The following is a 14,595-nucleotide window of genomic DNA, read 5'->3' on the forward strand; positions in this document are numbered from 1 at the left end:
TATTCCAGCCGAATGAAATATTCGTGATTTTAGGGCTGTCTGTGGCTGACTGCACACTTCTTCTTTCAATGAGAGCAGTCCAGTGACATGAGATGGAGAGAGAGAGAGAGAGAGAGAGAGAGAGATGAGCATTACGTCCCACGTGGACGGAGAAGGAGCGTCAGCACAATAGACATCCCCGGATAATCAGACAGGGTTCAATTATTCAACCTGGTTTGGTCTCCTCGATGTTCATGACGTGGTTACAGAGTTGAGATGAAGAGCCACAGTCCGGGAGATAAGCACGCATATCAGAATGTACACAGAAACACCTGCGTCCCTCAAATATCACTGTTGTCTCTTGCCTGTCCTCTCTGTGTTCGGTGGGGGGTCCAGGGTCATTTTTTTCTTAACAGGTAGATCTTACGACCAAATGTGGTCAATATTAAATATGCTTTTTTCAATGAGATGAATGAATGACTGAATGAGAGTTGTTTGGGGTGAGCAGTGCACTGACACTACAGACAGAAGAGTCATGAGAAGCTCTGCACATCACACCGCTGTAAACCTCATAGTCATCAAATGCCAAGATTGAACATGCTACTAAAAATAACAGCACACTGTTTAAAATATAAAATCCTTTGAACAAGCAGTGACATGAAATGGACACATACTGCCATCTAGTGAACTCTGTCTGCCGCTGCCTCCTCTCCACATCACATCTGTGAGGCTATAAAACATAGACGTAAGATGACAAGCATTGAACATAATACAACATCAACATGATTTAGGTGAATCAGGTTAAACTAACTATATATACTGTATATAATATTACACTTTAACATTATTTTCTTGTCTTTCCCTTCACAGTTGAGCAAGCACAACTAGTTTATTGACTTCTTTTAATGATAGTGGTTAAACATTCTATCTATAGCGTATTCTCTCGTATAATAGTGCGTAGGCTGTTACTGTCAGAGGTTACATGATGAACTATTGTTAACAAATATACCATAATATACTTTAGCATTACTTGAGAACAGCATGTATTTGCGGACTAGGATATTTGCAAGGGCTTTGTTTATTTAAATTGGAACGGCATCAAAATTAAAATGTGCTTCAATGTCACGCACAAGAAACTTACAAAAAGTGTCTGTGTTGCCTTTCGTACTAGGCACAATATAAAAGGCACTAACCACACACACACAATCTGGCAAACCAACATGAGCAAGCGCATCAGAGCTTCAGAAAACAGGAAGTGACTGGGAGGGGTCGACTGTTAGTGTTTCCGCTGAATCGAAAGCTAACTGAATGAAATGAAAGTCAGTGTAAAAGGTGGAGATACCAGCAAGTTTTTACATTTCTTCTCGTCAAAAACATAGATTTGTTTGCATAGACACTTTCTGTATCCTGTAGACTGAAGATTGCTGACATTTGCAGTCATGGCTGAACTGTCCTTCTTAGAAGAGGATCTGACCTGTATCATCTGTTGTGATGTCTACACCGACCCGGTGACACTGAAATGTAGCCACAGTTTGTGCGAGAAGTGCTTACAGAAGTTCTGGAGCACTCAGGACGTGATACAATGTCCGGTCTGCCGAAAGGAATGTTCACACGATGAACCCAACAAGAGCTTGGCCTTTCGATCACTCTGCGAATCCTTCAAGATGAGAAAACCCACAGCTGTTCCAGAAGACATCTGTCAGGAACATAAGGAGAAACTGAAACTCTTCTGCTTTGAGGACAAGAAGCCCATATGTGTGATCTGTTACACTTCGAAAAAACATGAAAATCACAAGTGTTCTCCTGTTGAAGAGGCTGTCATGACCGTAAAGGTGAGAGGATTGCCTACTCCGATGGAACAAGATCTGATTGGCAATCAATATTAAAGAGTTTATCTCGAAATCTTAGGTGGATCTGAAGGAACGCATCGAAAAATTACAGGTGACCATTGGTAAGCTCAAGAAAGCCCAAGAAAGCTGCATGAAACAAGTGGATCTCATTGAGGTATGTGGTTAGCTATGTAATCGGAAGCGAATATATTATACGAGTAACATTTTTAGCAGATGGACTTCGCTTTCCTAGCACACCTTTAACTTAACACAACTGGGGACCGGTCTGAGAATGAACATCGGATCCAGTTTCACAACCACAAGTCACATTTACTTTCTAAAAGATGTTTCACAACTATTTCAGGAGCACATCAGTGTTGGAGAAAACCAGATCAAGAAGGAATTCGAGAAACTCCTTCAGTTTCTTAAAGACGAGGAGCAGAAATGGATCAGAACAATGCGGAAAGAAGTGAAATTTCAAGATGTGAAACTCAGGGGCAGAGTGGAGCAGCTGTCCAAACAGATCTCGGTCCTGTCCGGGCAGGTGGCAGCTGTATGGCAGGACCTGGAAGCTGAAAACATCACATTACTGCAGGTATAAGCTCTAGCACATCATCTGGATCAGTCTATGAGAATAAACTGCGAATGTGTGTGATAATCAAAAACTAAACATGAATTATTTCCCATTCAGAACTACACTGCAAACATTCAACGGTGAGTTTTTTTCCCAATCTGTATTTTGATACAAATGTATTTTCTTTTTATTAACCCCAAAATAATCATTCGTGTACAGACTCCAATGCTCATCAGTTCCAAAAAACTTTGAATTTGAGAAATCTCAACATCATCCCATCCAGACGATGATCTTCACCACCTGGGCCAAAATGCAAAAACTTGTGGAAAAAGGTCAGTTACAATCCATCGTTTGACTAAGTTTGACATCATTTAGTAATGACGGCTATCTTACTCCATTCAGGCTTCTGTGACTTAAATTTCTTTGCATTTGAAGGGTTGATGTACTCTTTTAGATCCTTCAGAGTTTTCAAATGTTTTATGTGAACATTTTTGGATGGCTGGTGTCAAGAGTCACCTGAACGGAGGGATTGCCTCAACTGTCTTGAAACAAAAGCACATTGTTTGAATCAGACTGCTGTCTGAATGTTTTCTGTCTTGAGATCTGTTAGACTCGTGGCTGTTAAGAACACTTCTCTAAGTTGCTCTGGGAGAACATCAATAATTTGTTTATTGAATAAAAAAGATAGCAGAAAAGTTTGAAGGTTAAAGAATCTTAACTAGTGTAAAGTAGGCTTGGTACATGATTTGAAAAGAGAACTTACGGTTACCTTGAATGTTTTCATATAAAAGCAGTCGGCCACTGTTTGCCTTTTGTTTCAGTCTCAGGGAATGTTATATTAATATCTAGATATACTGTATATCGGCAAATGTATCGGTTATCGACTTCCAATGCTAAAGAATCATCGGTTATCGGCCAAAATGTTCATATCGGTGCATCCCTACAAGAAATAAACGAATAAATCCTGTCCGGTTACGCATGATCTGTGTTTACAGCTCCTGTGATGCTGGACCCAAACACAGCCTCCAGTAAACTGCTGGTGTCAAGGGATCGTTACAGTGTACTACACGTCAGAAACAAAGTGTCAGTACCTGAGACTCCAGAGAGGTTACTTCTGGGAGTTCTGGCTTCACAGGGCTTCAGCTCGGGTCTGCACTGCTGGGATGTAGAGGTGGGGGACAACGACCACTGGACACTCGGTGTGGTGGGGGCAACAGTGTACAAAAAAAGACATTTCATAATGGACCCCAAGAATCGTTTTTGGTGCTTTCGATATGTGGATGGCACATACCGGAAAAGCAATAAGCCTATCAAACACAACGGGAGGCCGAAAATCATCCGACTGCAGCTGGACTTTGATAAAGGTGAACTGAAATTCATTGATGCCTTCAGAAACAGCGTTTTGTGCACCTTCACTGGTGAATTTCCTGAGAAAGTCTTCCCATATTTCTGTACTGGAGATTGCGACAAACCACTGAATCTTTACCCAGGCAAATGAAACACAATTTCTACTAAAGTGATACTTATAAAATACATTGACATTCTTACAGGAAAAGATACATTTCAAGCAGGTTAGGGGTGTAGACCATCTTCATATTAATGCTACCGTTATTTATGAACTTTTATTTATGTTATTGGTTTCTCTCCTCGGAGAAGAGGTTTATAAGTGCCACTTATTAAAGATAAAGCTAGTCGGTATCCTGGAGTATTACAGGTCCATGGCCTTAGCCAGCGTTCTATCTAATGTTTTACAAATGATTTTGTTGGATAGGATTACTGTGCTTATTAACTCGCAGATAATCAGTTTGGGTTTAAAGCAATACATTTGATCGAGTAAATCATGAAAAGCTGTTTCTAAAGTTGAGTGCCCAAATTAAATTGTGAGAATTTTGAGTTATCGGTATGCCCACCAGAAAATGCAAGTAAAGTGGGGCAAAAGAATCTCAGCTCCTTTCGGGGTTAGAAATGTGTGAGACAAGGAGGAATTTTGTCAGTCTTGTTCTATCTCTATATGGATGATTTATCTAAATACTTGAAAACCTGCAAACGGATTGTATGGTTGGCAATATTTGAGTGAATGGCATCATGCTTTCCTGTAGCTCAGTGGTTAGAGAATGGTGCTAGCAACATCAAGGTCATGGGTTCCATCCCAGGCGATTGCACATAGTCAGAAACTAAGAGAATTATAGTACAATGCCATTTAAGTGGCTTTGGATAAAAGCGAAGACCTAGGTGGCATAGTGCAAGAGACGAGTTTGTGGGACTACTAATAAATACTTTTCAGGCTGTTTACGAAATATTTTGTATACATTTATCTGATGTAAACATACTTCTCTTAATGAGTCAAAGAATCAAACTAATAGAAGTGTAAGGTCTACACGGTATCAGTCCAGGCTGTGGTGGCATTGGTATCACTGTATTTATGATTTCTTATGCGGTTACTGCTGTAAAGTTTTTTTAATCATTTGTATTTTATGTCATTTGTTTGTTTGTCATTTTTAAAATTGGACTTGGTCACTATTGTTATGGCATTTAAATAGAATCGCATTAAAGATGTGAGCTATATGCAAACTCTGCTGATGTTTTTTTGTACAGAACTGAATAAAGGTGAATAGGCAAAGATGAAAGATGCCTGTTGCATGATATTGCATGAATACCAGTGTAGTCAAGTATTCTCCTTTTTATGTTAAAATATGCCACAGGATAATAAAACATTAATATTAGTATCAAGACTACATACTGTGTTTGTAAAAACCTTTATGTGAACATTGGAATGTGGAAAGTTGGAAATGTGTTGCTCATAAACTCTGTTTGCTGTTATAGATATGAACACACACTTAAGATCACTCATAATTTCTCTATCAATAAAGCATCATGGTGTGTTCTATTTAAATCCACAGCAATAGTGTTCTTCATCATTCTTGAGGTACTATACATCATTTTCTGTATTTTGCATTAATTGCTATAATATTGACAACTATTAATGCATAAAAATCTTCCTTTCATCTTTCTGGTTTTGTGATTCTGTAAAATGTGACACTGTTTGGATTCAAAGTCATTTGTTTTTTTATTTTATGATCTTTAAAAATGGTTTCCACAACAAAAAAATAAAGTTTGTGCAAATTGGTTATTGATGTGAAATAAAAAGGGATTGTTTTTAATAAGTACACAACATGATGAATATCTACACAAACATCAATCACACAAAAAAAAAACAGCTCAAACAACTAAGAAACAACAAATGTGCTTGAATGTTTTTCTGCAGTTTCTCATGATGTAAACACTCTTTTGTGACAGTATTCAGGCACTATTTACACAACAGCAACGTTAAGGCAAATTTCACAATCCATGCAGCAGCCGTAATAACTTTAAGAAATGTGTCAGTTTTGCAAGAGACGAAAACACTTCCACTGTTTCTCCTCTTTTGATTGGGACATGTTTGAAGTTTTCTTTGAGATCTCTGAAATCAACATTCAGTAAAAACTAAAAGAAGGAAAAATTGTCCAGATTACCACTGACACAAACGCAGAAATACATTAATGTCTTCCTGATAATAAAAAGTAAAGGGGTGAACTTCACAAAAACATGTTGAGTTTCAAATTACAATATGTAATTACATATCAATATAAAGAATTATTTACATGTATTGCATTGACGTTGACGATAATGCTCATTATTGAAATAGGATAATTTAGTACTGTTAGTGCAGTATATGAGTAAAACATTACAGTTTTTTATTTCATTTGAGCCAGTAAAAATAATTGTACTGCCAAAAATAAAAACGTCAATCTTGTATTTCATTGCATTACTGTAAGGAGAGTGATTTCCTTGCATTACACCAAAAACAAAATGATGTCAAATCATGTCTTAATGCAAAAAGAAAATAAAGTTCACAGTAACAGGCTTAAAGACAAAATATAACAAGTATATTATTGACAAACTTTCCGTGATTCATGATATCAATTTCTGCTTCAAATCCATAAGACACAGAGAACAGCACAGAGGAGATCAATTGAAAGCCTCTGTTGGTTCACTAAAGTATTAGGTGAGTGTGTATTCTTTTCTGGAAGATCATTTGGGACAGTGTCTCAAACACACCATCAGTATCATCAAACTGTTCAAACATCAAATTGATTTCATGGGTTTCCCTTACAAAACATAATTCGTCTTGTCAGTTTTCACAAATCCTCCGTTTACCTGCCGTCCCCGGGGAGGACAGGTGAATAGTGATCGCAGCAGGTGTGCGTGTGTTTCATGTAGAGACGTGTTGAGCTGGGGGACAGGTCAAGGGGTCACTCGCAGGCAAGTTTGCTGTCAAAGCTGGACAGGCCGATGGCGAAGGCCTGCAGCGCACACATGGGGTAGTTAAAGTCCAGCGTGAAGATGTCTTCTGCCACCCGGCCAAACTGCATCACGATGTAGTCAGCTAAAAACACAACAATACACAATCACTACAGTGCGACTACATAACAGACAGACAGACACTTCCGTTCTACATAATATCATGTGCTGTAAAGTCGAGTAAATTACGGTCGTTGTCGTGGACAATCTGAAAGTTCTTGACGGAGGCTTGTGTGACCCTGCCGTGGAAGTTCAGGACGTAGGACTGTGTGTCGTCGTTCCACACTGGGGCTTTATTGTGTAGCTCGATCAGATTCTCCAGTGAGTGATTCTGCCATTTATTCAGCAGAGACTCCTGCTCCTAACTCACACACACACACAATGATTCAGTCCCGTCACAGTCTCTACACTCATAATGATGATGTGATGGACAGACGTGAGCACTCACACATGTGGGCCGAACCGGAACCCGTTCAAAATTCATGTTCATGCCAGGAATAATCACTGTCATCTTCCGTGGGCCCTTAAATCCTAAAACATTAGTCTCCTGAAAAGAGAACAAACACAAACTAGATCAGAGATATTAGAAGCAAGTGTGTGAGTGTAGGAATCTCTCTAGACTCACATAGCAGATAGCAGCGAGCTCCTGTCGCGTGTTGTTCTCCTCCAGGAGAGCTCCAGGGTTTTTGGTGGGGTTTGTGCCGTTATCATAGACCGTGAATTTAGTTCCCATCAGATTAGACCTGTGAAAAACACACAACATCAGCCTGAGTTACACACCCGTGTACACCTGACATTACATCAGCACCATCGAGTGTGAGTTCTGTCTGTGATCAGATCAGTCCGATGACTGTAAACAGCACAAGTGGCCTCACCTCAGTTTTCCTATAAAGCTCTCGGCCTCGCGGGACAGATCTGTGGCGTCTACTGAGATCAGATAGTTTGACGTTTTGCTCTTTTTCCTCTTCCGTCCTGCCAATAAAAACACCTGAAGAGAGAGAGCATAAGAGAGAGAGAGCACGAGTGAGAGAGGATTTATGTGAGCAGACGGGTGTGAATGTGACTGATCTTCACCTTCTTGCCATCTTCCCTCTCGAGGTGCATGAAGTACGTGGGGTAGAGGCCACGGTCCATGCCCTTCTTATCCCGTGAGATGCGACACTTGACCGTCTCTCCCCGCGGAGCCGGACGGAGCACAAACTCCTCCAGATTATCCACCTCGATGGAGGAGCCCTCAGCGGTCGGGGAACTTAGAGGAACACACTCCTGAAATGAAATTAAATAAATGACAGAAATCATTTCAGATCGAATGTCACATACAATATCGAGAAAGAATCAATTCAAATGAAACGTATAACTCCTCAAACAGTAGAAACCTCGTGGATCTCACCGTGGTGGATTTATTGCTGGACGCTGAAGCAGGCCGCGTGCTTTCTGTCTGTGGAGAGAGAGAGCGACTTCTCTCGTCATCTTCATCATCTTCACTCGCCTCATCGTAGTTCATGCTGCCAGAGAGTCCTGAGAGGAACAGAGCGTTTGAGGGGCAGAAGATGAGAAACAACACTCATTCACACAAACACACCTCACCATCTGACCACGCTACAGAGGAACTGTGTGCTGACTTTGACATTTTTGTCAAAAAACATTCAGTTAAAATCACAGTCTGAACAACAACACGTGTAGATGGGGGTGTCTCACCGCGTCTCTGCAGTAGTGTTTGTATGTCTGTTTTGGGTTCCAGCAGAGTTTCAGTATCTGCGTCTGTCTCGAGCTCTTCTGTGGTCGGGGGGGACGGCTGCTGTGGTTGATTGACGGATAAAACCTGGATTTTACTGCCCAGATCTGGACCCTCTGAACCGAGCAGTGCCGCGGGCCCGTCAATACCTGACAAACCAACAAACACACACATCCAATAAAAACACAGTAAACACAGACGAAGAGATAGACCAACGGATTCATCCCAGGTGCATCCTGGGATGCTGTTTACGGTATTAAACAATCAATCAACACAAACTGAAGAGATTCATAACCACCCAAATTCTATAAATATGTAAGAGATCTGTCATTCATCAAAAATCCATCAATGTTTGTAACTGGTGGTGTATGTAGTGTAGAGACATAACATTGTGAGGAAATGACTTAAAAACCATCCCAGAGAGAGTGAAGGACAAACAAAAGATATAAAGATAGATAGCAGAACACAAGAGAACAGAAAGATGAGAAAGAAGTCATATGAATACATGTTAAAGTTTAAATTGAGCATATGAAGGCTCACCGTCTAAGATGATGTCACTGGCCGTGTTGACGTGAGGTTCAACGAGGGGTGCCTGCTCCTCACAGCGGCGGGGCCGTGAGCGCCTCGGCCGTCCCTCTGGATTGGGCTGAACCATCAGGGGCTCCTGACGTTTTCTCCTCTGTTTCTGTTCCAACAGCGCCCTCTGTGGACACAAAGCCCATGTCACATGAATTACTGCGAAAAAATCATCTAATCCAAACATCAGCACAGAACCTGTTGTGCTCAACTGTGGCCAGAGGCTTCTAAGAGAAAATCCAATCAGATCATGAGACAGGCTCACCGGGGAGTCTGGGTAATACAGCAGGACGAAAGGATGCTGATGTTTCTGTGGAAACTGACTGTAGAGCTACAGTCCTTGAACGCTCTGTTGTTTGAATCTTTTAATTAGATTGTTATAATCTTTCTTATTTGAAATATTCAATTATACAATTTTATGTTTCTATATATTAAACTAATTTCACTAGCAATTGAGATACACATTCATATCAATACATACACAGATATCGTGTTTAAGTTCGTGCAACACTTTCTCAAAACTCACAGAAAGCAACATTTTCAAATAAATTCTTCGGATGATAAATGTACGGATGAATCGAGAAATTCGGTTTCTAAAACAAGACTCAATACTGAGAAGACATCTCTTAAGACATGAGCGATAGATTATGATTTAATTTCATTACAAGAGAAACTGAAAACAGTGATGAACAGCACAGGAAGTGATGTGTGTGTGTGTGTGTGTGTGTGTGTGTGGATGGCAGTCGCAGTGGCAGAGAGAAAAATAAATGAACACAGCCACAGAGCTACGCTAACAGAGGCTTTCATTTACCTCTTGCTGTTTCACACAGGAAGTAATATGAGTGCTCATAACGGAAATAATGTGTGTGTGTGTGTGTGTGTGTCTCTCACCTGTTTCTCCAGCTTCTGCTGTCTGAGACTCAGACTGTCGTCCTCCATTGTGCTGAAACACAACAACACAAACACTTTCAGCATTGCGTGGAGAAAGATCACACACTTTTGTATTCAGGTACAAAAATAAAACAAATGTTTCAAAAATAAACTTGAAAATGTTTGTGTAATTCATTGTATAATCCACTGGCAGCATTAAATGTATCTTTCCACAAAAACATTTCTACATCGTCACTGGATGTCGCATCCGTTGTAGTCATGGTGTAAGACTTGACTGTGTGTTTGAACTGAATCTAAAAACCCAGTTAATCCAGAAATCACTGAATCATTGCTGATCAATCTGATGTGTGACAGTGACACAACAAGCGCTAGTAGCTGACAAGTGCTCTCACTGCGTTGCTAGGCAACAAGAGTCACCCAAACCAAAGAGACCGTGATTAAAGAAAATCTCACCTACACACACTTGTCTAAAAATACACACACACACCCACATGCGTACAGTATGTACATGCATAAAACAGTGCACACGCACAAACACAGTGCACCGGTTCTCTTCTATTCTCACCGCAGAAATGAAGTCTATGAGGAAGAGTACAGACATGTGTGATAAACCGCACACCATTTATTACAAATGCTACCGAGCAAGCACCTAGCAACAGACCAACCCCATAATGATGCATTACATCCATTACACGTGCATGCATGTGCGGTACCTGGTCATGGCTGCGGACGAGAAGCTAGATGAACTTGAGGGTCTTCGTTTCCGTGGTGATACGAAACAGACAAAAGGAGAGAACACAAGAGCAAAGAGAGTGTGTTAGTGAGGAGAACATCAGAGATGAAGATGAGGAGGAGAGCGCTCACAGCGACTGCAGGTGTGACAGTATTTGTGTGAGCAGGTGTCTTAAGACGCACCTGCATGAATGTTTCATGACTGACTGAGGTTAGATGACACACTCTAGTGTCTGATGTGACACCTGTGTAACCCTGGTTACCTGTCCTGAGCTTGAGGTAACAGCACATAACTGACACTAACGAGAGAGAAAGAGAGAGAGAGATAGAGAGCGAGAGCTAATAATCCACAGGTGAGTGTGACGGATGGAAACCTCAGCTCTCAGTAGAGATCAACACCAACATCATCTACACTCACTTACCTGTGAAGAAACATTCAGTACACTAAACAGTCAACAACAGTCCAATCATAACACTGTCAATTACAGCAAACAGAGCACACAACTGTTCTCCTGAGAACTCACACTTTCATATTAAACACTCAAACCTGTAGAACTTTACACACGCACATCTGCTTACTAAACCTCTGTCTCACGTGTGTGTGTGTGTGTGTGTGTGTGTGTGTGTGTGTGTGTGTGTGTGTGTGTACCTGTATGACCAGCGGCTGTAAGCGGGCTGTAAAGAGCTCTTCATTGCCTCGATGTTGAATGTATGTGAATCTACGTGTGTCCGGGATCGAGTGTGTTCAGGTCATGAGGGACCAGATAGATGCAGGTGAGCCCTCGGGGGTCTCTGGTTACTATGACAACAACACCCCACAGACGCCCTTTGAAAAGCAAGCTACTGAGTTTGCGGTGAGGAACGGTTACATAAGTGAACAACAAACACGTCCCCATTTGAACGCTCACACACACAGATGTGTGCCACCAGCACTATGTCACTTTTAATCGAATACACGAGTGAATTCTTCTGTGCTTAAAATACAGACAGCAACAAAAGCTGTGATTAGTAGAGGCTGTTTCTGTAGGTTTGGTACCACCGTCTGCTGTGTAAATTATAGTAAATATAAATGCAAAACCACATTCGTCTGATTCTCAGCGTGTCATTTCCTTTCGCGTCCCTGATGATAGCAATCTCAGGCTCTGCTGTACCTCCACATTCAGCTAATGGAGACTAATCAGACCATAATTACCCATAATAACACTCTATCAGACTCGTTCATCAGACCCAACCCCGACACCGTGACATCATTCACCGCTTCTCTGTCCCTCTGAATGAAAACTCATGAACACTGGTGTACTTTTGTTTTTTAAATCACTGTTTATACTGCTATTATTCACCTTAAGTTTATGGCTTATAATTAAAAGAGGAAAATAATGCATGAAACAATAGCGCTGACGTGTTGTTGGGTATTCTCTATCATTCCTTGCAGATCCTCTCCAGTTCTGTCAGGTTGGATGGGAAACGTCGGTGGACAGCCATTTTCAGGGATCTCCAGAGATGCTCAATTGGGTTTAAGTCAGGGCTCTGGATGGGCCATTCAAGAACAGTCACAGAGTGAAGCCACTTCCTCGTTATTTTAGCTGTGTGCTTAGGGTCATTGTCTTGTTGGAAGGCGAACCTTCGGCCCAGTCTGAGGTCTTCAGCACTCCAGGATATCCCTGTACTTGGCCGCATTCATCTTTCCCTCGATTGCAACCAGTCGTCCGGTCCCTGCAGCTGAAAAACACCCCAACAGCATGATGCTGCCACCACCATGCTTCACCGTTGGGACTGTATTGGACAGGTGATGAGCAGTGCCTGGTTTTCTCCACACATAGAATTAAGGCCAAAAAGTTCTATGGTGGTCTCATGAGACCAGAGAATCTTATTTATCACCATCTCGGAGTCCTTCGGGTGTTTATTAGCAAACTCCATGCGGGCTTTCATGTGTCTTGGACTTATGTGCCACTCTGCCATAAAGCCCCGACTGGTGAAGGGCTGCAGTGATGGTTGACTTTCTACAACTTTCTCCCGACTGCATCTCTGGAGCTCAGCCACAGTGATCTTTGGGCTCTTCTCCCCCGATAGCTCAGTTTGACCGGACGGCCAGCTATAGGAAGGGTTCTGGTCGTCCCAAACGTCTTCCATTTAAGAATTATGGAGGCCACTGTGCTCTCTTTTGTAACCTTGGCCAGATCTGTGCCATGCCCCAATTCTGTCTCTGCGCTCTTCAAGCAGTTCCTTTGACCTCATGATTCTCATTTGCTCTGACATGCACTGTGAGCTGTAAGGTCTTATATAGACAGGTGTGTGGCTCAAATCCAATCAGTATAATCAAACACAGCTGGACTCCAATGAAGGTGTAGAACCATCTCAAGGATGATCAGAAGAAATGAAGCACCTGAGTTCAAGGTAATAAATCTGCAAAAAGGTCAACAATTCTGTGTTTTTCTGTCAATATGGGGTGCTCGTGTACATTAATGAGAAAAACAATGAACTTATGTGATTTTAGCACTTTCCGTACCCACTGTATATCAAAGTTATTTCTCTTAACCCTTAATGAAACTAAAAGAAGAGCAAAATCTCATCTGCGTCTCCTGAGAAAAGGTAGTTTGAGTAGAGACGTCAACAATGTGTCAAACTGAGCTCAGATTGGTCCCGTCTGCGATCCAAAGTCAATATTCTTGAAGATCTCAATCTGAACTCAAACATTTCTCATCGCATTGACTCAAATCCAGATGATTTGACCTCCACAATCTACATTAATTACACCTACAGACTCTTCATGCCTTTACACAATTAAACTCTCATTTGATTCTCTTTTTATTTCTTCTATACACAGTTTTAGGAGAAACGTCAAATCTCCTGAAAAGCTTCAACAATATAACAACCACAGAAGAACAGTAAAGCACGATTATGCAAATGTCACGACGCAAACACGTGGTTCCGTTGTAGCGATGTGTCGTCACAGACTGAATACACCAATGACGTCACGACGCCGCGTCACAAGCTTGAAATTCACAACGGGCATCTTTTTAGGCAAATGCGATAATTGATTAAAATAACTCATTAGAACTGATGACATATGATGTGAACACGTCCTGTAACACTTCAGTCTTGACAGATTAAAATGTTTTATGTTTATCGGAATAAATGAAGCGATTTGCTGTGAACGTTATTTGTAGGTTAATGTATAGAAGAAGACTGTGTGGTGGTCGTCTGGTCTGGTCGTGTCTGTTATCACCCAGCTAACGTTAACTGTTCCTCTACCGTTACACCTCTTCACATGCATGAATTCACTCTTTCTTTTCTCTTTATTTCTCTGCTTTCTGTCGATTTGTACTGTTCATGTCGTGATGTTCTCCTCTTTTGTAAATCCCTGCCGGTGTTTTAGCTCTGGCTGATGTTACAGCTCGAAACGCAACAGGAGCCGAAGAAAAAACACCGAAAAGTTCCGAAAGACAGGCGCTCGCGCGCGCATCACACCCTGACCGGGCGTCACTTTTGGATCGTTTGTCAGAACCGTGTTTTCATCGACGTGTCTTACCTGCTGTAGTAACTCATGTTTATCCGGCGTTGCTATGGATTCGCCCGCTGCTGCACCGTCGCGTCCCTGTGAGCAAAACCCGCTGCGGCCGAGACTCCGCCTGTACGCATGCGCGGGCTGTGGCAGATGAACGCGCCTTCCACCAGGGGTCGCGCGATGGTCAGGAAAGACCATTTAACGTGAGTGAGTAAGTTTTGTTTGTTTCTTTATGTTGTCAAATAAATGTTTACCCTAAATGTTAGAATATTTGTATATGTGTAATAAATTAGGTGTCTGAAAAAGTACGACCCCGATCAGAAATAATCTTTCTTATCTAGTAGTTACTAACGATTGGGCCATTGGAGCGATGAGAACTATAGCATGAATTCTACTGCTAGAAGGGATACAGCAACGGCCGGGAGTGATGCTA

The 14,595-nt window shown here is 41.6% G+C and overlaps 2 protein-coding genes across 4 annotated transcripts; one reads left to right on the top strand and one right to left on the bottom strand.

Moving 5' to 3' along the window:
* The first annotated feature begins 1,188 nt into the window (after nucleotides 1-1,188).
* trim35-14 (tripartite motif containing 35-14) lies at nucleotides 1,189-5,512 on the top strand. Its single transcript, XM_079454258.1, has 6 exons — nucleotides 1,189-1,811; nucleotides 1,888-1,983; nucleotides 2,173-2,403; nucleotides 2,500-2,522; nucleotides 2,602-2,714; nucleotides 3,378-5,512. The coding sequence occupies exons 1-6, from the start codon at nucleotides 1,419-1,421 to the stop codon at nucleotides 3,878-3,880; spliced, it is 1,359 nt and encodes a 452-aa protein (XP_079310384.1). The 5' UTR covers nucleotides 1,189-1,418; the 3' UTR covers nucleotides 3,881-5,512.
* Nucleotides 5,428-14,304, bottom strand: tulp3 (TUB like protein 3). 3 transcript variants are annotated; one of them, XM_079454255.1, is made up of 12 exons: nucleotides 14,187-14,304; nucleotides 10,639-10,680; nucleotides 9,926-9,977; nucleotides 8,999-9,161; nucleotides 8,422-8,607; nucleotides 8,114-8,241; nucleotides 7,798-7,989; nucleotides 7,599-7,711; nucleotides 7,349-7,466; nucleotides 7,172-7,270; nucleotides 6,913-7,084; nucleotides 5,428-6,808 (listed from the first exon to the last, which is right to left on the bottom strand). In XM_079454255.1, exons 1-12 carry the CDS (start codon nucleotides 14,201-14,203, stop codon nucleotides 6,675-6,677), a joined length of 1,416 nt encoding a protein of 471 aa, XP_079310381.1. In that variant the 5' UTR covers nucleotides 14,204-14,304; the 3' UTR covers nucleotides 5,428-6,674. The 3 variants fall into 3 exon arrangements, with proteins under 3 accessions (XP_079310381.1, XP_079310382.1, XP_079310383.1); XM_079454256.1 differs by lacking the exon at nucleotides 14,187-14,304 and adding an exon at nucleotides 10,841-10,972; XM_079454257.1 differs by lacking the exon at nucleotides 10,639-10,680 and having other exon boundaries at nucleotides 14,187-14,281.
* Between the last annotated feature and the right edge of the window lie 291 nt (nucleotides 14,305-14,595).

The sequence above is a fragment of the Barbatula barbatula genome (genome assembly GCF_947034865.1).
Source record: "Barbatula barbatula genome assembly, chromosome: 4".
Classification (NCBI taxonomy): domain Eukaryota; kingdom Metazoa; phylum Chordata; class Actinopteri; order Cypriniformes; family Nemacheilidae; genus Barbatula; species Barbatula barbatula.